Source organism: Sinocyclocheilus grahami, unplaced genomic scaffold, assembly GCF_001515645.1.
Source record: "Sinocyclocheilus grahami isolate Dianchi unplaced genomic scaffold, SAMN03320097.WGS_v1.1 scaffold286.1, whole genome shotgun sequence".
Lineage (NCBI taxonomy): Eukaryota > Metazoa > Chordata > Actinopteri > Cypriniformes > Cyprinidae > Sinocyclocheilus > Sinocyclocheilus grahami.
In genome coordinates this window covers 810,353-833,948 of record NW_015505465.1, presented here as the reverse complement: position 1 = coordinate 833,948, position 23,596 = coordinate 810,353, and the positions used below count along the sequence as shown (strand labels likewise).

Below are 23,596 nucleotides of genomic sequence, written 5' to 3'. Positions count from 1 at the left end.
ATGGCGTCTGTGCGCGTCGCGGTGCGGGTTCGTCCGCTGAGCCAAAGGTTAGTGCGACTGTTCGAAATCAACATAACTAGCTACTAGTGGCATAAATTACCTACTTTATTTATTAGATCGCATTATAAAGGCTGGTCTGTCATCTAAATGTTTACTAGCAATTTGGCACAATGTGGAAAATAATTGTGACTAGGCTAAAATTGTAATATTAGTAAGTCGAAATGCAGATTAAGCGCGTCTGGCAATACAGCAGAAAGATTAATGTATTCATTAATTAATCTCTATCATGAATCTATTTCACTGGAGAGCGAGAGAGAGAGAGAGAGAGAGAGAGAGAGCTGAAATCAAAACTTCTTAATTGTGTGGATGTTTGAAAGGGCAAAAGCACCATGGGAAATCATTCTTTGTCCTAAAATATTATTCTATACTTTTAGATTTTTAATATTTGAAAGATGATTATGTGGAAATACTTTCTTCTATTCCAGCTTAATGTGCAATTCAACAGATGACAATAAGATACATAAATGACATTCTTCACTTTTAGAGAGAGTTTACTGGTTGTTTTACAGCAGGTTTTGATTGCACAGTGTCACATCTTTGCTTGTTCTTCTAAAATGCAAATACAAAATGTCTTATGTACATTCTAACAATGTCCATTATTCTGACCTTGGTCAAGCTTATCTCTGTCTTTGTAGTTTCTTTAGTTTATTGACATTTTAATAGCTAGTAAATATGCTTCATGCTATGTTTATCGTTTAGTTTTTTTTTGTTTTATGTTTAGATAAATTTTTGCAAAGAAAATACAACTTAAGCACATTTAGCTGAATAATTATGTATTTATTTACATACATACTGCACATACATCTATTACAACTTTTCTTGCATGAAGGAGTAGTTTACCTCAAAAATTACAATTCTGTCATCATTTACTCTCGTTCCAGATCTGTATGGCATTTTTCTTCTGAGGATCTCAAAAGAAGATATTTTGAAAAATGGCTCCTGTTTTTTTTTTTTTTTTTTAAAGTCCATGCAATGAAAGTCAGTGTGGTCCGAAACTTCATTGTATGGACAAAATCTGTTGAAACATTCTTCAAAATGTCATTTTGATAATGGTCATAACACATAGATCATCCCTTGTGGGGTTCGAACCTGCAATCTTTCGGTCCAGTTCCTTAACCACCTGGCTACATTTAACCACAAATTTTCTATTTCCCCTCTCTCAGGATGATTATGGACTGATTCCACAGATCTGTGAGGGGCTGTTCCACCACATCAGTGGAGTGTTACAAAAAGACAAGGCATCCTTTCACATGGAGGTCAGGTATGAACGCGATATTGCATATGCAATTGCATAACCATGCTGTGGGTAGACTGCCAAAGGACTGAGTAACATAAGTAATTCAGATGTGTCAAGAGAGCTACCTACATGACCACAGTTGTCAACGACTGCTCCTATCATTTGCTCCATGGCGGTTTATTGTAGGTTGATGATCCCATCAAAATCCCAGGGAGAAGGACAGGCAGATTGCAGTGTGTAAATGAGGCGTCCATTGTGGCAGCTTGTCCTTTCTTATGGGCATTGTAAGATAGCAGGAGTGTAATTACGACCAGATGATCAGGAAGGTCAGTGTACAGCCTCCGTCTGCTTCCACCTAAAGCAGTTATCATAGTGGCTTCTCGATAACAGCCATGTGGTAGATTAGATGAGAGAGACAGACAGTGAAACCAGGGGTGTGACTAGACATATTAAATGTTATTTTAGACATCAGAGATAGGGTAAACATACCCATTAAGCACACTTCCATATTTGAGCTCAGATTATAAAAAGACAAAATAATGTATTATTATACTTGATGTCTTAACCAATTGATGTGTTTGTTACTACATACCTCCTGTAATTTCAAGTCAATCAGATCATTGCACACTGAGATATGAGTCTCCATGTGTTCACACTGTCTGGTGGCCATTTTCAAAGCTGTCTGAAAACTTTCACCAAAAGAGTAGCTCCTTAAATGTGAATTGTTTAGACGTTTAAGCCTTTATTTTGGGTAAGTTTCACTACTTAACTGTAAAATTAAGAGATTAATGTTTATACTTTTGCATATTATAACCTGGAACGTGGATGTGGGAAATAATTACAGTTCGATCCAAAAGATAGTTTTAGCAACACAGTGCAGATGCTACAGAACACAATTAGCTGACTAGCTGTATAAGATTGTGTGCTACGCTAATATATTACTTCACAGGCATTACTGGCTTGCGCTTTTACATCCATAATATTATAAATTTACAGTTTATTGCTGGTCTGTGGTTTTATACTGCTGTAATTTTTAAAGATTTCATATTATTTTAAGATGAGCTTAAAGGGTACACTACTATGAAAATCACACAGCTTCAGTGTGATATCAATAAGAAAAAGCATAAATTCATAGATATTGTTAATAATAGTTGTTCATAATCAAGTATGTATGAACTTAATACATGACCTTGATTATTTATTTTGCAAAATCTTGTCATTTTAATATATATTACATGAAATTTATAAAAAATTGTTGCTGCTCCAATTAAGCTCAGTGTGCTCTCTTTAAGCTCTTCCACATTGAACGTCTATGTAAATACTTCATAAACAGACTTTACATTATAAACTGATGGTTGACACTTAAGTTAATCGATTTTCTATGGAATCAGTCGACTCAAATCTACAGACTGGCTCTGACCTTTGGCAGCTAGCATCAACTTCTCCAGACTGTAAATCAGTGGAAAATCAAGGGGGGAAATTGTGTAGTGTATTCCAGCCTTAAGAGACTATAGATAAGTTGACATCCATTTAATAAGAGGCTTCATAATGAGGCTAGTTTCTGTGTTCATCCCCATGAATGAAATGCTTTATTGGTTTGTTTTATTTGATTTTTGAATATGTGTTACTTAGCTGAACGCAGACTAGTCTAGATGTTGCAGTGTGCTTACATGATACTTCACTATGAATATATAACTGATCAAATTGAATCCCTTGTTCCTTGATTTTAGTGTTCAGTTTTTTTTGTGGTTGACTTTGTACCTTCAAAAAAATATTTTTTAAATTATTCTTTAAAAAGGCTGTTTAAAATAAACAAGAATTGTTAATAAAACATGACGTGAGCTTAATGGGAACAGGGGTGTGCTTAAAGGGTACAAAAATTTACCCATTAAGCACAGCCAGACTTTTTGCATTTAATGATGTATATCTTAATTGAAATGCTTTTGTCATTTAAAATAAAATTTTATATTTTTGTGTGAGAGATTAATATTTAATTTTAACATAACTTTTTATACTGAAACCAATATCTTGTGCATTAAAAATGTCTCATTGTAGATTTTGGTGAGCTTAATAGGTACGTTTACCCAATATGACCTAGCTATTGCAGTTCAGTTATACACTAGTTTTCAGAAGTTTGGGATTTTTTTCAAATGTGTTTTGAAATGCTCACCAAGGCTCCATTTATTTGATCACAAATACAATAAAAACAGTACATTTTTTGTTTCTCAAAATGGAATTTTCAGCAGCCTTCAGTATCTTCAAAATCATTCTCAAGAAACATTTCTTATTTTTATCAAATGTGCTGCTTAGTATTTTTGTGATTTTTTTTCAAGATTCAGTTCAAAGATCAAAACAACAGCATTTATTTAAAATAATACTAATATTTTGTGTCATCATAAATGTCGTTACTGTCACTTTTGGTATATTTAATGTGTGCTTTATGGATAATAGTATTATAGCATTTCTAGTATAGTATTATAGTATTGTAGTATTTATTACAATTTTAAAAAATTATAATAATAATAATTACCTTACTGACCCCAAATTTGTAAACAATAGTAAAGGCCTATTAAATTTAATACAATTCTAGGGTTTGGTAAGTTTGACAAAAGTTAAACACGTTCTTATGGAGCTATAAAATTCCAAAATAAAATGTATGCTGCTATGTAGTTCACCAGAGGCATTGATTAACAACAATATTGACAAGAAACAATATTGTACAAAAATACTATTAATTGAAAAATATCTGTTGTGTTACATGTTGTAAAAAATTGACTGTTTGAGTCCACATTTCAGTGCAAGCTATTTGCCTGCGCAGATTCTAGATGTGAATGCGCCCATTGTAATAAAGGAAGCTGTCGAGTTAAATCTCTTGCTTGTGGTATGAATGAAGTCTTAAAATACAGTTATTGCGTATTAAATCAATTGCTATTGCAATCTGAATTGCTGTACAAAAAAAGGAAAAAATAGTCCCAGTGCTTTCAAAAGTGCTTTCATCTGGGAAAAAATATCGGCGAATAAAATTCAATAGCCTAGTCACGCTCCTGATTGAGACCTGTCCTCTTCAATGGACAAAAGACTGACTTTCTTTACCCTTTCTAAATTATTTGTCTTGCATATGACTGTGGTTTGCAAATGCCTGCAAGATGTAGTTTAACTGCCTGGATTCCCTGCTTTAAACAGTGCTCATTCACTAGGGACAGTTCTAGCAGAAGAGGCATTCAGGATTTCCGACTGTCATGTTTTAATTAGTTCACTGTTAGTTTGTATTGAGCTCAAACTGATGCTGTCTCTCTCTCCAGCTTCATTAGGAGATGAAGAGGGACCAATCTGTCTTTCATTTCAGGAGCCTGTTTAAACATTCACATTTCTGCAGACAGCCCGAAATAGGTTTATCATCTTGTGGGATTTTATTTCTTTTCTGACTGGCGAGACTTTTCCCCCCTCACCCACGATTGCTGTAATAAGCTCTGTTGTGATATACTGCCGCATACTCCGATTCAGGGAAAATGTGTGGCATCTAATTTCTTGTCAAGTCGCAGTGTTCCATCACGTCAGAGTTTTCTATCATTTTATTTACGCATGATGATATTCAAACAGTGGATGTAATTGATTTGAGTTTTCCAGGCAATTGCTTCACGAATTATTTAGTCAAAACAAAGAAAATTTAATAAGCTAGCAAATAAGCTATTAAACCAAAATATAAACTAAACCAGTGGCATTTAGCAAAATTGCTAGCATGTGCGTCATTTAAAATCAGCCTAATTAGAGGATTTAATCTAGAGATAAGTCAATGTTTGTGTGGTGAAAACCTTTTTTCCCCCATTATATCCTAGTAGATCGTTGCTGTCTTTTGAGATAAAGTCATGTTTCAAGAGCAAACTTTCACTGCTTTGTTCTTGTCTTTGATGCTTTGTGCTTCCAGCTACTTTGAAATCTACAATGAGCGGGTTCGAGACCTCCTTCCCAGCACAGAGACACGAGGCTGTGAGCTGAGAGTGAGGGAACATCCTAAAGATGGACCATATGTGGAGGGTAAAATCATGATGATTGACAGCTTGCTCATGTTTTAATTTGCCAGGCAATTGCTTCACGAATTATTTAGTCAAAACAAAGAAAATTTAATAAGCTAGCAAATAAGCTATTAAACCAAAATATAAACTAAACCAGTGGCATTTAGCAAAATTGCTAGCATGTGCGTCATTTAAAATCAGCCTAATTAGAGGATTTAATCTAGAGATAAGTCAATGTTTGTGTGGTGAAAACCTTTTTTCCCCCATTATATCCTAGTAGATCGTTGCTGTCTTTTGAGATAAAGTCATGTTTCAAGAGCAAACTTTCACTGCTTTGTTCTTGTCTTTGATGCTTTGTGCTTCCAGCTACTTTGAAATCTACAATGAGCGGGTTCGAGACCTCCTTGCCAGCACAGAGACACGAGGCTGTGAGCTGAGAGTGAGGGAACATCCTAAAGATGGACCATATGTGGAGGGTAAAATCATGATGATTGACAGCTTGCTCATGTTTTAATTTTACTTCACTGAATACTAGAAGAGCGTTTCAAAATATACAAACTGTTGTTTATATTTCTCTTATGTGCACATATATGTTGTCCAGCCCTCTCCAGACACCATGTGCAGAACTATACTGAGGTTGGCCAGTTGATGCAGGAGGGCAACAGAAGGCGTGCCACTGCCAGCACAGGCATGAACCATGTCAGCAGCCGATCCCACGCCATCTTCACCATTCACTTCATCAAGGTTGCGAGTCCATTTACCCTCTGCTGAATGCCATCTGCCTCTCTGTTTGTACATTTGTGCAGATAGCTGTCGCAGCTTGAAGTTATCATCTCCCTGTTTGTATTATCCAGTGAGCTTTCTCCCTTTTCTGTGTATGTTGGGGATGTCTGGGTAATGATACACGGATATCATTGTGATTTTATTATGCATGGGTTATATTGCACAATGCAGCTGGAGTGACCTTTGAGTCTAGTTAGTGTGTCCATGGCTATGTTTGGAATGGAATACTAGATTACTACTTTGCACAGTATGTACTATATAAAAAAATGGTCTGCACTCAGCAGTATATAGTCAGTACAAAAGTTCATCAGCAGGCAAGAAATGTTTCAAATGTTTTGAGTGGGATTTAGTTATCTTCTTGAATATAATTATGGTTATTTTACGTTTTTATTCTGTTCTTATTTAAAGATGTTTTAACATTTGGAAATACTGTATGAACTATAAAAATGTTAGAGATTCTAAAAATCATGGCTGATAATACTTCCAGTTTATCCATCACACTAGAAATAGAGTATTATGATAGTATGCTGCTCCAAACATAACCTTTTTTCAGTTTCATCTCTTTATTTTGTCAATGTCCTGTCTGTCTTCTCACTTTTTCCATGTTATAAGACTAATATTTTAAACTCTGTAAGGTGTGTTGGTTATTTTTATATATTCATGATCATGATCAAGCTGTCATGCAGCCTAAAGCTTTTCCAATCTTACTTTCCTCAATCAAAAGCGTTTTTGCCCATTTCTTTTCCCTATTGCATTTTGGTTCTGCGCTATTGAATTCTGGAATGAGAAATATCTGACTGTATTATTTACCAAAATATGTCCTTATAGGCCATGTTTGATGCAGAGTTACCAAGTGAGACAGTGAGTAAGGTACATCTGGTTGACCTGGCAGGAAGTGAAAGAGCTAATGCCACACAGGCTACTGGCATCCGACTTAAGGAGGGTGCCAACATTAATAGATCTTTGGTTACTCTGGGCATTGTCATCTCAACTTTAGGTAAAACCTTCAGAACGTTACAGAAGGATATGTATTATTGTAGGTTAAGATTACATGAACTTTGATTTGTTTGTTCAGTGAATATTCTTTGTTATTTCTGTTGTCACAGCTGATCTGTCTGTTGGGGGTGGAATGAAAAGGAAGCAAAACTTTGTTCCATATCGAGACTCTGTGCTCACCTGGCTCCTAAAGGACAGTCTTGGCGGGAACTCCAAAACCATCATGATAGCTAGTATGTCAGAAGTCACATGTATCACTGTCATACTTCTCCACACCCTCAAAAAAATTTTTTTCTTCCATAAAAATAAGTTATTTTGCAGAAGGTTCAAGCTTCTCTTTTCCATACAACAAAAGTTTGGGCTCTAAAGCTCCAAAAAAAAAGGCTAAAAAAAAGCACCTTAAAAGGCCATAAGAAAAAGTGGCAGACTGAAATGTAATTTTTTTTCCCATTAAGATTAACTCTTAAGATTGTGCCTTTATACTTTGATCTGCTGGTTCTACTTTTTAATATTCTGTTTCAAGGAGATTTCTCACCTTATTACGTATTAAGTATTCATTTTGCTTTATCTTTTTTTGTCACTCCAGCCATCTCACCTGCTGACATAAACTATAGCGAAACTCTGAACACCCTTCGTTATGCCAGCCGGGCCAAGAATATTTTAAACAAGCCCACTGTGAATGAGGACAGCAATGTAAAGATTATCAGAGAGCTGCGAGCTGAGATTTCCCACCTGAAAGCACTGCTGTCTGCAGGAAATCAGGTGATTTAAATTTGACTTAATCCTCCTCAGACATTGCGGGCTGAATTTCAATTGATATATTATCAGTATTATATGGTGTGCCAGGATTAGTTTGTAGGAATGAAAAATCACAAATGAGATCTCGTTAATATCTCCGTTTCTCTTAGACAGCAATGAGATGGAGATGGAGTCTCCAGCTTCTCTTATTTCTCTCATGAGAATAGGAATAGGACCCTAGTATTCTCACATGTCTTCTCGAGTTTCTGAAAAGACTTCAATGATGGCTCAAACTGTGCTCAGATTTGTCAAGATTCCATTATGAATTTTTTTATCATTTATCAGTGAACAATTGTCTCATTTATTTTCTTTATCCTAAGCGATTTTGGGAGTTCCCTAATGACAAAATAACTAAATAACTCTTCTGAGCTTTGAAAGGAACCTCTGTGAGCATGTCTGCTTCCCAGATCATAATACACAGAAAATATTATGTCAGAATGACCCAGATGACATACTTCTGTGAAGTCTATGCATGATTTTTGAGCTAACATTTCCCACAGCCTTTTATGGTTTGGTAATGTGTACAGATTCTTTATGCAGTATCAAGATGAAACTTTATGATATAGTATGTCCCAATACTGGCATATACACAGAAGTGCCTACTTTTGTACTCAGAATTATAGCCTTTGTTTTGTTTCTCAGTGGTCACATGACTTAAATGCTTCACTCCTTCTCCTTTCAGATGGTGTCGTTTGAGCAGCCTTCAGGGTCGAGTGTGGAGGAGAGGCTTCATCAGGATGAAGCCAGAGTAAGTGTCTCAATGTCTCTGCATATCCCCAGACTACTTGAGCAGATCTTCTGATAATTAAAAGTTGGGTAAAACCAAGCATTGCAGCAGATCACTCCTTGATTTGCCCACATCTCATGGCTGTTTAAGTATGATGCATGCTGATTTAAGGAGATAATTAAAGCCTTTGTGTTAGAGGAGGTCAGCAGCAGCACTGTTGTTTTTATTTTAATTTAATATTATGCTGCTCTTACGTTTGGATGTAAATATGCTGTATACGTTTGGATGTAAATAAGGGCTGTATTTATTTCAGAGCTCAGAATGCTGTTTACTGTCCCATTTTTTAGATAAAAGATTTTACCTTATAGAAGTAATGCAAAGGATCTCACTTTTTTTCTCAGGTTCAGGAGCTGACAGAACAGTGGGCTAATCGTTGGAAAGAAATCCACAATATTCTTGGGGTTGGTAATTTGCACGCATTAATAATATGCCTTTTCATGTTCCTTTCAATCATGAATTTCAGAAAATGCTGATGAAATTAAGTGCCACGTCCCAACAAGTGTAGGGGTTAACAGAATTGTAAATAAAAATTCTGTCATTATTTACTCATAAACTGGTATTTGCCACTTTTTTCATGTGCATATAAACCATAAAGTATACCATATGCCTTCAATCGAAATGAAGAACAGGTTTTATTTGATATTACTCAGCTCTCACAGCTTGCATGCTTCTTTCCCAGAATCCACTGTAGTTGGAAGAGCACAGCATCGATTCTACCTATATAACTCATTTGTTCATCCACAGTGATCTGAGAAAGATTGTGGTGAATCCAGTCTGCTCTTCTCGGAAAAGCAGTGTTCTGTGTAAACAGTGGCAGTCAGTGAAGTAGTATGCTTGTGAGGTGGAAAAACAATACTAGCAATATTAGCTGATGCACAACACTTTAGCTTTGTGCATCACTGTGGCTACATGTGCTGCTAAATGTAGAGCAAGACATTGCTGGTTAGTCAACTTAATAACCTGTAGGAGCCACATATATTTCTGTGTCCTGATAGCAGATTTTTGAACTAATGCTTTTGTCCTTATAACTGTGCAGTGAAAATTGGTCAAGTATGTTGTAAGTACTTGGTTTATTTGACAATTAAATATTCTGTCGATGGTCAGAGCTGTGGTGAAGCACATGGAGCCATGTTGCTTCTACACGGATGCAGGTTTGGAACTATAGAAATTAGTCAGGGTTCACTTTTGATGAATTTGATGTGAATTTTAAGTTCAGTCTAATTAAAGAGGGTTGTGTACTACAGTAAGTTTAATGTACTGGTGTGACATATTCAGCATTGGTTGAGTTAATGTTGTTGTCAACAGAACTGATATTTTTGCAATATAATTAAATAAGGTTTTGGAGTTAGTGTGCCATACCCTTTTTTTGCCCAAACAAAACATGCATTTCTGCCAAAATGTTCAAATTTTGTCTCTACTGTTGTGGATCAACAGGTGATTTAGGGCATGAGACATGTCTCAATATTTTGTAGACAGCTCTTTCATGTTGTTCTTTCATGAACACCAAACTTGTGTAGTGTTTTTTTTAATAGTTGACATGAACAAAGACTTTCTTTTTTTTTTTTTGGCTGTTCTCCTAGGTTCTTTCTCGCCTCTTTTAGGATTGCCTGGTGTATTTTTTTCAAATTATTTTTACATGATGCAAGACGAAATTTTCTACATTTGTATATAGGGTCTCTTAAGAGATAAAATGTGTGTTATTTTAGTAATTTAGTAAGTTTAGTCAGATTGCATTTGTCTATAATTGTGACTTAAATGAAGATCAGACCACATTTTATAAATAATCAATGCAGAAATTCTGATAATTTCAAAGGGTTTACAAATGTATTCTTGCCACTATATATAAAATGTATGTTTAATATTCCTATAATATTCTGTTTAAAAATAAGGAATATTTAACTGAAGCAGATGCTGTAGTCTTTTGTAAATATTAATTTCTACATAAGCAGCAATTGGACCATTTTACCTTAAGACACCTCATCTATTAATGTGCTCCTTGATCTGGTTTTCCTCTTCTACAATAGTGTTATATGATGATGTGATGTTGTTAGGGAAGGTCCCCATGAGGAGTCATTACAACTATGCCCTTGAACAAGGCACTTAACCCCATGGTCCAACTGGCCCTGGTTGTATGGCAATAAATAACAGTTGGATTCTTCTGTAAATATCACGTTTAACCTCAGCTGCTAGATTTCCCACCGAAAGATGGCAGTGTTGCGCTTGATTTTGCGTTTGGCTGGTTGTATGTTTGATGGGATGCTGTGTAGCAAGCCTGTGGTGTTGTAAATGGAGGTTTTCAGACTGTAGCTGGAGTCTGGGGGTCAATTTCAGGCCACAAGCTGGAACTGTCAGAATGCCACAGCATTTGCTCATTGGTATGAGAGTCTATTACCTCTGTCTTGCTCCTGCGTGTATGTGTGTGACAGCGGATAGGGAAAAGGGGAAAGAGTCCATGATAGAGAAGGAAGGAGAGCAAGAGTTGCTTTCAGTCTTTCTCTCTCTCTCTCTCTCTCTTTGCGTCACGTCTCCTCTCCCTTTCTCATTTACACACATACACACCCAAATCTATGAAGCAGAGAGCAAAACAGAGATGGCAGATGGTCATGCATACTCTCTGAGCTTTTAGCTGCTCATCTGCTGCAGTCAAGGCAGCAAGACATGAGCCACAGAGGGCTAAATAGCCCAGACCTCTATTTAGCTATTACTCACTTCCTGCCATGCCAGCATGCCAACTGCCTCTCTGACCATCCAGCTTTTAGCCAATCGAAAATAGTGTGTGCACGTGTTAGGGGTGAAAGAAAGTTGAGGAAGTATCCAGGGACCAATTTGTCGTCAGCTTCTGTAAATTTCTGCTCTGTCCTCGCCAAGCCACCTAACAGCATGGGGACGAGCCATTGATGCATCAGCTGAATTTAATTGCAGATAATCACTTCAAATAGCACTTCTCCAGGGCTGTTTTCTCAAGTCCCACCATGATGAGCGTGTTCACTTCTCAACTGCTTATTCTTCGCCACCTTTTTCAAGTGCTTTGGCATCTTTTTTGATGGGAGAGTGTTGTGGTGAGAAAGAGACAGCCCACAAAGAGAAGAACAAAGGCACAGTTCTCAAAGCTCACTCTTTTTTTGGTCCTCCTCTGAGCTTGACTGAGAAACAGAAGATTTAACAATGCAATGCGATTTTGCAAACCCCAAAACGCAGATGATGACTGTTTTTATGGTTGTTGTTTTTCCAGCAATGACAAGCAATTGCATATTAAGCATCTGTTGTCTTGTGTGATTATAGTATTATATTGGAGGCAGACAATAAAACACATGAAAATGAACAATTCAATAGATTTAAATATTAAAGTATCACATCCAAATCCAATTCAAATAGAATTTTTGGACACAAGAAAATATCTTTACAAGATCAAGCTGTGTTCCAGAGTTTAGTACTTTCTGTACTTATATTTCTGGAGTATTAAATAATGTTGTCATATTAAATGTCATTCTGTTCTTTCAAATAGGTCCAGTGTCCCTTTTGAAAATTCGAGGTGAAAAGGTTGAACCAAAAGATGGCACTGTAGCACTTTGATGTTTTTTGCTCCTCCACATGGACTTGAAGCAATGTAATAAACAAAAGAACGTCTACCCATGGTTTATATTTAATTTTCAAGCTATTTAGATTACTATGTCATCCAGCCACCATAAAACTGCTTTAATGATGTTGAAGTCAACATGTGGCAGAGTGAAGGGAGGGGGGTTTGTGCAGCAGATGATTAAACTGGCTTCTCTTGGTGAAGAAATATTAACTGAGATTATGCGTACCGTGCTTTGCGGTTTCTCTTTCTCGATCACCCTAATGTCTGCAATGGCCACCCAGTGTGTGTATATGCACAGTTGGAGTGATGGCCATACGTGGCGATTAAATGTATGCTTTCAGAGTGATGAACTTGGAGATTTTTCAATGTAATAAGGTTCCTTTCTGTGAAAGAAATGCGCCGTGTCGATTCGTGGGAATTTTCATACTATTTGGTGGATATCATAGCCAGTATATAGTAATCTGCCAAGTACTTATTTGAAAAGAGTCCTTTAGAATCTTAAGCTTAAAATAAACCCAAATATTTTGCTTTGGAGGCTAAAATCATAAATTCAACAAAAAAAATCTGTCATGCTGTTCCAAACTTGTATGTTTTTCTGTCTTCTGCAAAACAGAAATGAAGATCTTTTGAAGAACACTGAAGTCAAAACAACATTGGACCTCACTGACTTTCATTATATGGACAAAAAAAGATATTGAACGCATACATCGTGGTACTTTTGTGAAGAGAAGAATCATTGAATAAAGTTGTTAATTTTGTCCTCTTTGCGCACAAAAAGCATTCTCATAGCTTCATAAAATTAAGGTTGAACCACTGATGTCACGTGGACTATTTTAATGATGTCCTTACTACCTGGGCCTTGAATGTGGTAGTTGCATTACTGTCTATGGAGGGGTCAGAAAGCTCTCAGATTTCATAAAAAATATCTTAATTTGTGTTCTGAAATGAACGATGGTCTTACGGGTTTGGAACGACATGAGAGTAATTAATGACAGAATTTTCATTTTTGGGTGAACTATCCCTTTAAGTTTACAATAAATGTAGGTCCAGTTTTGCTTCATAGAACTAATTCTGTGCTGGATTTACAAAATGACTTTAATCTCCTAAAGCTCTCAGTCAATCAAACTGTTGGTCATGTTGATACTGACCCTGACCAGGGAGTGCTAAGCAGAAAGCAAAGGTGGCGGCCTGTCTCTAGTGAGCGCAAGACTTCTGAACACATGACAAAGGTTGATGAAGTGTTTCAGAGCATGCTGCCTTATACTAACTACATAAACTTGATAGAAAAGCTGGCTGAATCAAGAACTCCTTTGAGTAAGTGCTAAAAGGGCAAAAAGGGGGTATATAACAGGTTAATTCAAGAAGCCCAGAGCGTTGAGGCTCAACTCGAGACAATGCTACGGTCCTTAATTAAGAGATTTTGATTAGTCACATATGGTGGATTCATCTCAGAGCATCCAGTGCTCTAATTAATATGACCGTGTTGTAATTCTTTCCATCGCTGTTCGGTTGGGGTTGCTAGCTTGCTAACAGCACATGGCATGGTCTCGGTGGGTGTGTTAAACAAAATGAACAGAATGCTAACAGACATGCAAACAAAGAATGTGTGTCTACAAGATGGATACTTGTCTCTATATGAAACACAAACAGCAAGAATGCAAGCAGTCGGGACCTCTGATTGTGTTTAATGAACTGGCTGAAGCTATTCTTCTTGTTTTTGATGAGCGTGATGGCATCTTGAAGATATTTGGTGAATAATAAAAAAAATCAAAAGATGTCTTTTTGATCAAACTTTTAGCCATTGAACCATTAAGAGTTATTTGAGAATAAAAGGCCAGCTGTTATACGATCCCTTCCGGAGGCAGAAGCGGGACTATGTTCAGAAAGGTCATCACTAAGAATAGTTTTACCTCAGCTTATATGCGGTGCCCTATGATTTCCGTGATGTGGAAAACGTGGATGAAATCACAAAATCTAGTCATAAAAATGAAATTTACTGTATAACGTAGAATGTCACAGAATTTGGAAGAATAAATCAAAAGTAGGGGTTGTACACTGTGAATATAAAACCACAAAAGACTGCTGTTTAAATGTGAAGTCTCTGTGTCTTTGTGTGAATGAGCAGAGCAGTTTTGTCTACTACACATACTCAAGCACACATTACGCTCATGCTGTTTTCAGTGTCTGGCATCTCACTATATGAGGCACTCTACATGAACTCCAGAGCTGTTCTGAGAGTTTACTTTACGAGTAATACAATTTTGGTTTAAATTGAAGAATTTATGACAGAAATATATGTCATAAGAGGACTCGTGTAATGTTTGGACCTTTATATTGTAGTCTAGTTTCCTGTTTCCATTTAGGTCTAGTCCTTTTGTAGTTTTATTTGTGATTTTTGTTCTGTGATTGCCCGCTCAGGTGTTCCTTGTTTACCCTTGTGTATTTAAAGCCTGGTTTCCCTGTGTTTGGTTGTCATTTGTTGGCTTTCCTATGTATGTGTTCCTATTCCCATCCTCTTTGTTCTTTGGTTTCTCGTGTTCATATGCCTCTTTGTGTTATTATTAGTTTAGTTCAGGAAAGTACCCCTTGCATTTATATCTTGCTTTTCATCATTTTTGAGTTCACACAACATTACAATTAGGGCTGTCAAGATTCCTCGATTCAATTAGAGTACTCAATTTTTAAAAATCCTTGATTGCATTTTGCCTTAATTACCAAAATAATCCTTAGTGACAGCCCTAGTTACAAAATTAGTATTGTATATACTTTTCAGTATACTTACAGCATAGTATAAGGGTGCTTTTACACTAGCACTTTTGGTGCGCTCCCGGGTTCGATTGACGTCAGAGTTCGGTTCATTTGGATGATGTGAACGTTGTCTTTTGAACTAGGGTGCGCACCCGCGAACCGTAGCCGAGTCCGCTAAAAAAAGCGTGGTCTGGGGTACGGTTCAAGTGAACTCTGGTATGGTTCACTGCTGATGTGTCGGACCAGGCAATGGAACAAGTGTGAAAGCACCCTAACATTACTTTTTTAAAGGACAATCAAACATTTTTTCCAATGTTTTAATTTAAACAGTAAACTTCTGTTGTGCAGCACTTTGCTCAAATTTTTGATTAATTAAATTTAGTTTTGTGCATACATTTTTTAACTGCCATTTTTGATAACCAATTTGTATTTAATCAAAACAGAATCCTCCAAAAAATCATAGGGCATGATTATTATTACATTTTTAATAAATTATTAACGTTTTAAGAATTCAACTGATTAGCCTATCTATCTATCTATCTATATATCTATCTATCTATCTATCTATCTATCTATCTGTTCATATAGCTGACATTTTTATCTATCTATCTATCTATCTATCTGTTCATATAACTGACATTTTTATCTATCTATCTATCTGTCTATCTATCTATCTATATGTGTGGGTGTTTTATATATTAAAATGAATATTTATATGAAATGACCAATGTATGAATTAAATAGTATAGTATAAATCATGTAATAATATAGGAAGTTATATTTTGATAGATGTCAGTTTTATTTGAACTAGTAAAATCTCTTTTCTGCGTTTTCGGACTATTTCAGTTTTCACTCTTTCAGCACGCTCAGGGTTAACTTAGTTGATGCGAGTTGATTCGCTGCTTCACAGGAGTAAATTGACGCTTTTAGAGAGTGACGGCAATTCTCTGGCTCTGGAACGTAAACAGAATCTTAATTCGCTTTCTGAGGCAGATTTGGAATGCAAAGTTATGCAGCTGTGCTGTTGTAGATTGGTTACCGGGTGGGTGGGGAGGAGACAGCAGTTAATAAGGAGATGTGGTTCAATAGTGGACTCGCCGAGAGAGACAGAAAGAGAGTGTGAGGGAGGGAATTTGCTTCTGTCCAGTGGCTGTCTCAGTCTTCAGCAGCTGGCGAGGTGATGTGATGATTGCATTTGTTAATTTAGGAGTGCTCATACAGAACTGAAGGGAATAGCGAGGATTGATGACAGATATGGTGGCCTAACCAGAGCAGTTTATCTTCCAGTCGATTGTGCCATTTGTTTTCATTTTGAAAAAAAGATGCATCAAATCCCCGGAGCCACACACACACACAAACACAAGCGCTCATTCTCATCTTGAGGTGGCACTGGAAGAGTATTTATTTATATATTAAATGTCAATTTAATATATAAATTATATACTCTCTGTCCTCCTCCCACCCTTCCTATTTCTCTGAATTAAATTTTTCTTCTTCTCGCTTCTTTATCACTTTCAATGTTTATTAAAATACACTCTTTAATTATGCAACTGTTTAATTGCCATGTTGTGATTACAACACATTTGTTTTTTCAGCCCTGGATAGGTGTGAAATACCTTCAGATAATAAAATGGGATGGAAATAAACAGCGAATGGCAATAATTAAGCGTTCCTTTAATGAGCTCTGCGCATGTCCAGTTTAAACCTGATGAAGTGGAATAGATAATGTAGCATTTCTTTAATGGATGTCACATCAATCTGAGAACCATATCAAGCCATGACAGCAAAAAGGAATATACGCTTTCATTGGTCAATCAGCAATTGGCTAACATGGAGTCAGGGATTTGAACAGACTGCTTATGCGGAGTAATAAATTCAAGGGCATAACCCGAACTTAAATGATACCCCAAATCACATGGTTTGTAGAACAGAGGTGTGCAGTTACTTTTGAAAGCAAATGAATAATAAAATTGTACGGAAAATCCCACAGATTTGCTTTGAAAAAGAAATCTGAGTCATACTTAGGGGCCACAATTTCTTGGGAATGGACACTTTTGACTTGGCTAACCTACCTAACATTCAGAACATCATAGCAACATAATACAACTTATTTTAACATGGTACACCCTGGTACCATAAAACCCTAGCATCACGAAATCAAGTTTTGCATGGATAAGCATTACTCGGAATGTAAAACTGGAATTATTCTTTGTTATTCTTCTTGTGTATACTGCCCTATACAATAATAAAAGATACTATCTCCTGCTTTTACCCGCTCTCTTCGTTAGGAGAAAAGGATTTTGCTCCGTTTGCTGCTGTCGATGAGGTGGAAATAGACACATTGCTCTCTAATCTGAAGAGGCAGAGAATGAGGGAGGAATGGCAGATGAGGGGAAAAAGCCCACATTTGTTAAAACAAAAAATAGCATGCTGTTAAGGTTATTTGATTGATTATTTTAAGGTGCCTTATATGAACAGTTCACCCAAAATAATTTACATTATTTACTCACCCTCATATTGTTCTAACCTTGTACAAGTTTTTTCCTGTCTACCCTTTTCAGTAAAATTTAAATGAATGCAAACTGGAACTATAAAGCTCTAAAATAAAAAAAAGGCACCATAAAAGTATCATAAAATTAGTCCATAGGAGCTTTGTATTCCATGCCTTCTGAAGTCATTCAGTGTTTTTGTGAGAGAAATGGACCAAATTTTAAAGGGGTCATCAGATGCCCATTTTCCACAAGTTGGTATGATTCTTTAGGGTCTTCATGAAAAGTCTATAACATACTTGGGTTAAAATTCTAAATGGTAGTGTAAAACAACACCTTTTTTACCTGGTCAAAAACAGCTCTGTTCACAGCAACCCAGCAATCTCAGAAAATTCCGCTATAATCATTGACTCTCGGTACAATTAATCTCTTATTTCCATCACCTCTACATTTTGTTCTTATATAATGAGAGGATTTGCGACCTTCCAGAACTCAGGACTGAACAAGAACTCTGGCATTTTGAGCGGTGAGTGGATTCTGACTAATTGAATCTCCACTGATTGGCCATTGCGTACCAGAAATCAACAGATATGTCTGTGATTGGCTACAATGTTCAACACTGCAAACACAGAGCGCAAACACTAAACACATTGGATTCTGCCATAATGCAGCTGCCGCTTACTTTCGTTTCGTTTTGTTTATGTTTATTTAGTTATTAAAGTAAATTTGGCTGATTCCCGCTTCCTTCTTCCCTGAGAGTTGAACTTTGGTATATATATATATATATATATATGTTTTCCTGTTTACAGCTCACTCAGTGTGGGCCTATGCTTAAACACCAGTGTCAAGTCAAGTCAAGCCACCTTTATTTATATAGCGCTTTTAACAATACAGATTGTGACAAAGCAACTGAACAGCATTAATTAGGAAAATAGTGTCAATAATGCAAAATGACAATAGTAAACACTCATTTTTCAGTTAAAGACAGTTCATCATTGAATTCAGTGATGTCAACATCCAGCTCAGTTTAAATAATATCTTTGCAATCATGTCAACGATAACGCAGCGGTCCTGACACGATGATCGTCATCGCGGGTGTTGTGCGGCGCACCGTCTCGATCAGGCTCCTGAAGTCCCTCTTCAGTGTCCATCAATTGTCGTGGGAGGGGCCAAATCTGTGAACGGCTTGATCTGAGAAAGTGCTTATGATTTGTGGTGATTTAAAAAAAAGCACTGGGTGGATTTTTATCATTAGGGTGGTTGTGTACACACTGCTACGCTGAAAAAAATTATACTACATTTTTTAAAGGTAAGTGGTTGCAAACAATTTATTTTAGCTACATTCAAAAAAATTATGTTGAAAGTTAATAAGCTAAATTTGTTTATTTAAATGTAGCTAAAATAAATTGATTGCAACCACTTACCTTAAAAAAAATGTAGTAAATTCAATTAATATTTTTTCATTGTAAGATACATTTAAGTTCAAACACCATGTAAAAGTGAATTTTGTTATCCCCTTTAAGTCATGAATTGCTGAATCATCTGAGACTCATTTATGAGAGAAGTAGCAATGTCCAATTTGTGAACAAATCATTCATTTGACTCAGTTCTTTACAATGAATCAGTTTATCCTAAATCAGGCTAAATTGATTTTTTGAGTGATCTCAAATGATCTGGTCAGAAGACTTGGAATATTGTATACTACTTATAAGATGCTTTTGTATGATTTTTGAAGCTTAAGAACTCCAGTTTCTGTTCATGGTATTTGCGTTGGAAAGAGCAGCAGGGACATTATTCATAGTTTCTACTTTTGTGTTCTGTGGAAATGAAAAGTCATAAAGGTTTGAAACAATATGAGTAAAATCACTTGCACATACACAGGAAGAAGTTTAAAAGCAGAACTTTTGTTTCACAGAGAATGGAAGACATTTGAGTTCTCAGGTCAGTGGGCACAGTGAACCAAAGCACATTAACTTTCATTCTGAAGAGAAAACCTTTGATGCTCCAGTCTCCAAATTTCTGAATTAATACTAACACTCTGTCTAAGTCCAAAACTCCTTTCAAGATGTCCTCTGGCCCTCTCCCATTTAGAATGAATCCTCATAGGCAAATTGGTATGCAAGTGTTTTGCTTTTTGTTGTGCTGTGTCGGTATGCGCAGGGCATCCGAAGGTCTTTTCTCATTGTTCAGTCAGGTGGATTGTTGTCATTATTTCCTCCCTCGTATTGGAAACAGAAGCGCCTTCCCCGGTGAAAGCACACATTATTCAAAGCAGAGTGCTTATTTGATGAGGCATGACACTTTCTACCATTTTAGTGATGTTTGCATACAATGTGGATGGCATGAAAATGTTTCAAAGTTAGATAGACCCTGATAAAATATAGGAATTAAAATGAATAGAGGTTTTGTTTATTTTGTTGAGGTTATACAAAAATGTGAAGCCTATGCATTCCTAAAATATGGTATACTGCATGAAACCTGTCATATCAACCAATGATCACCATTTTCCTTAAAAGCTGAATTGTTGTATTGTGGGATATAGCACCTTAGTTTGTGGGAAAAAACAGCATATGATGTTCTTGGATGCTGGTGTGCTGGTCTACCCAGATAGTTTCTTTTTAATTATTTTAACTTTCCTGGTGGATTGACTGGTTTAACCAACTAGACCAGAACCAAACTAACACTAATCAGGAAAAACTAGCCTGGAAATTCATACTGCCCTAAGTTGGTCTTTTCAGCAAGGATTTTCGCAAACATAGTATGTCTAGGATTTGCATCCTGAAAATGAACATGCTAAATCCTGCATGCCGAATTTATTTCATATGTGATAGTGGCTCCCTTGGAGCCAACATGCATTAATCTTTATACTCTATCTGCATGTACCATCAAGGATGTCAAATGGCCTTTGAAGAATATGTGCGCTTTGATGGCACGCATGAACGTGAACATGCAAGTGCCTCCCATCTCTGTGGAGAATGAAATAAGAGGCATAACATGGACACATGCTACCATATTTAAGAAAAAAGATGCAGAAAAATAATTTTTCTGCTTATCATTACTGTCCTGTGAAGGGCTGTTCAAATGTCATTAAATACACATTTAGATTTGTCCCTCCCTTTTCAGTCCAAGTCCAATGGATTTTCCCTGTGAATATTGACTTTTTTAAAGTTTATGATGGGGAGTGTTGGTGTTGGAGTGTAATGATTTTTAATTGAAACGTCAACACTGTGCTATATCAACGCATTAATCACAAGCCATGCGTAGAGTAGCGACACCATTTTAACATTTTTCACAAGCTGTGAGCGCTTGGGTGCATGAATACCACGTCTTTAGTGGGCCAATTCTGCATTTTAAAGCCAGATATGTCAAAAATGTTTTTTTATTTATTCGGTATAGCATTATTTGTAATCAAATCTGCATTTTTCTATTGCCCAACTCAACTGGATTGTGGTTGCTAAGGAATAACCGTCTTGTTTTAATCTTGTTTTAATTTGTAAGGAACATGTACAGTCAGCGACATCCCACAAGTCACAACAAAACTTCCCTAAATACCTCCTGCCTAATAAAGATAGCTCACATTTTCTAATTTTTCTTGCAGTATTTGATTTCTTTGAGGTTGTACAAGTCCCCTTTCTCACCCCTTCATCACGACTATTAGCATGTCCCTATAATATTTTCACAAATGATTCAAATATGTGTGATATTGAGCTCCAGCTTTACAGTAGAATCAAGTCTCTTACACATTGGAATTGTCATACCTCAAATACCAAGTGTATTTTAGTAGTGTTATTTTCTGAACATGTAAAGTATTGACTGTTGTGATGAATCCTTGTTTTAACAGTATGTCTCTGAGATCAGTTTGGAAGAATGTGGTTTCCGTTTGCAAATTCTTTGAGAGTTTGTGATGGACCCATAGTGATCTAAATGATTTATGGTGTTTTCTTCTTATTTTCACATCCCTCCCTCTCTCCCAGCATCCCCATTTCCCCAACCTTTCGACATATAGCCAAAGCCAGATATTATTCTGTTTGGCCTTGGGGCATGAAGACAAAGTCATAAAAAACACACACACTGTTTCCTCTGCTCTGATGCTTTACAATTAAATGTCTGTCATTTCAGTTTTATGCACTGGTCCCGTTTCTTCGAACATTTTTTAGAGTTTTTTTTTTCTCTGATGGTTTAGTTCATCATCTTTCTTGCCAACCCCCATCAATCTCATCTCATCTCACTTTCTCTGTTGACTTTAATGTTTCTTATCTAGGAGGATACAGTAGCGCTCAGAAAAGAGGGTATTGGTGTAATACTTGATTCACAAATGCCCTATTTAATCTGCATTGATGAAGATCGGCTCAGCACAGGGGTTGTTCTCTATCATTTAAAGGTAAGCCGCACCCCATGTACGCCCAACGTGTACAGTTGAACTCATCTCTCATTGACATGTTGATTTTTGTTAGTTTTGCCCAAGCAACATTTCTTGTCAATAACTAGAGGATCGTTTGAATCGTTATTTGCTCTTGTGGGGTTTCTAATCATTCCCTGTTATGCTGCTTAGGAAGGTAGAACTTCAGTTGGGGCTGGAGGAACTGAGCCAGAGCAGGATATAGGTTTGTATTCTGTCCACATCGATTTTGTTCCTGACAGGAAGCTGTCGGCAATGTCAGAGTCTTTTTCACTCTGAGGTTTCTCTGTTCTGCAGTTCTCCATGGTGAAGCTCTTCAGAAGGAACACTGTGTGTTCGAGAACCAGACAGGAATCGTCACACTCATGCCACTCCCAGGAGCCAGGTGTGCAATTAATGGGGTGGAGGTGACCCGGCCATATGTTCTGTCCCAGGGTAAGGAACTGTTATGTCTCATTTTTTGTAAGATCTGTGACAAATTATGAGATGCTGTCATTTTTACACGTTAAGGGTTTTTGGAGTTGGTAAAAGTTCAGTAAGAGTAATGTTTTAAAAAAGAATGCTCTTATGCTCACCAAGGCTGGATTTATTTGTTAAAAAAAATAAATAAATAAAGGTTGGAGTTCTGTTATCAATAGAATATCAGCCAATTAGATTCGAGGACCAGAAATAACTGTTGTACATATGAGTTAATTTGTAAAAACCGATAAACGACACTTTTAAAAAACATTAACTGAGTGCCATGCATTATTCTCCACATACAGCGTGATCTGAACCCTAAACACATTTAGTCAAAAAAGCCGGTATTGTCCACTTTCAAGGCATTGCGAGTTCACAAATCCATTTTAGCGAATCAGCGCACTGTATTCAGGTTAAGTGACAAGGCTGCCAGTCACTTTGAAAAGACGCGCTAGCTGAGAGTTTCGTCAAAGCTGACTAAAAGTGATCGAGGATGGATAATTTCGACGAACTTGATGAACTCGTGATATCTTCTTTACTGCGTAAAAGGAAAATAAAAGCTGAAACTTTATTCACGGAACTTTGCAAAAGCAGCACGTTACAATGGTGAGGGAAAAGCTGCTCCCTGTATTGCGTGTAATCACAACCATACAGTCTATGATCACAACAACAACGTTTGTCAGGCATCTAGATTGTCAACTGAGGAGATTACAAAGATTAAACGAGTGTTTTTGTTTAAAGGGGTCCTATTATGCTCTTTTACAAAGTCTTGATTTTGTTTTGGGGGTGTACTTGAACAGGCTCTCACACTAGGTTGTTCGAAAAACACATTATTTTTCCACATATTTTACATTATTACAACACCTCTCCCCAGTCTGGCATGAACGGCTCGAATAGTTCCTGTTAGTGATGTCCGGTTCGCGAACAAATCGTTCGATTTAACCGGTTCTTCTTAGTGAACCGGTTGAACCAGTTCACCAAATCGGACTGAATCATTTGAAACGGTTCGTGTCCCCAGTAAGCATTAATCCACAAATTACTTAAGTTATTCACTTTTTTAACATGGCTGACACTCCCTCTGAGTCGAAATAAACCAATATCCCGGAGTAATTTATTTACTCAAACAGTACACTGACTGAACTGCTGTGAAGAGAGAACTGAAGATGAACACGAGCAGAGCAGCCGGATAACGAACATACAAGCCCACTGCTGGAGCAGTTCTCATTCTCGATTCAAGAACCGGTTGC

At 36.8% G+C, this 23,596-nt stretch overlaps 1 protein-coding gene across 1 annotated transcript in view; it reads left to right on the top strand.

Moving 5' to 3' along the window:
- kif16bb (kinesin family member 16Bb) overlaps window positions 1-23,596 on the top strand; it is a 35,099-nt gene continuing 11,503 nt past the window's right edge. Inside the window, exons 1-12 of the mRNA XM_016292505.1 lie at window positions 1-27; window positions 1,224-1,321; window positions 5,223-5,332; window positions 5,912-6,054; window positions 6,922-7,090; window positions 7,200-7,322; window positions 7,676-7,851; window positions 8,570-8,635; window positions 9,016-9,075; window positions 21,753-21,872; window positions 22,044-22,095; window positions 22,188-22,325. Of these exons, the coding sequence (XP_016147991.1) occupies window positions 1-27; window positions 1,224-1,321; window positions 5,223-5,332; window positions 5,912-6,054; window positions 6,922-7,090; window positions 7,200-7,322; window positions 7,676-7,851; window positions 8,570-8,635; window positions 9,016-9,075; window positions 21,753-21,872; window positions 22,044-22,095; window positions 22,188-22,325 (1,282 nt within the window). The remainder of the gene's footprint in view (window positions 28-1,223; window positions 1,322-5,222; window positions 5,333-5,911; window positions 6,055-6,921; window positions 7,091-7,199; window positions 7,323-7,675; window positions 7,852-8,569; window positions 8,636-9,015; window positions 9,076-21,752; window positions 21,873-22,043; window positions 22,096-22,187; window positions 22,326-23,596) is intronic.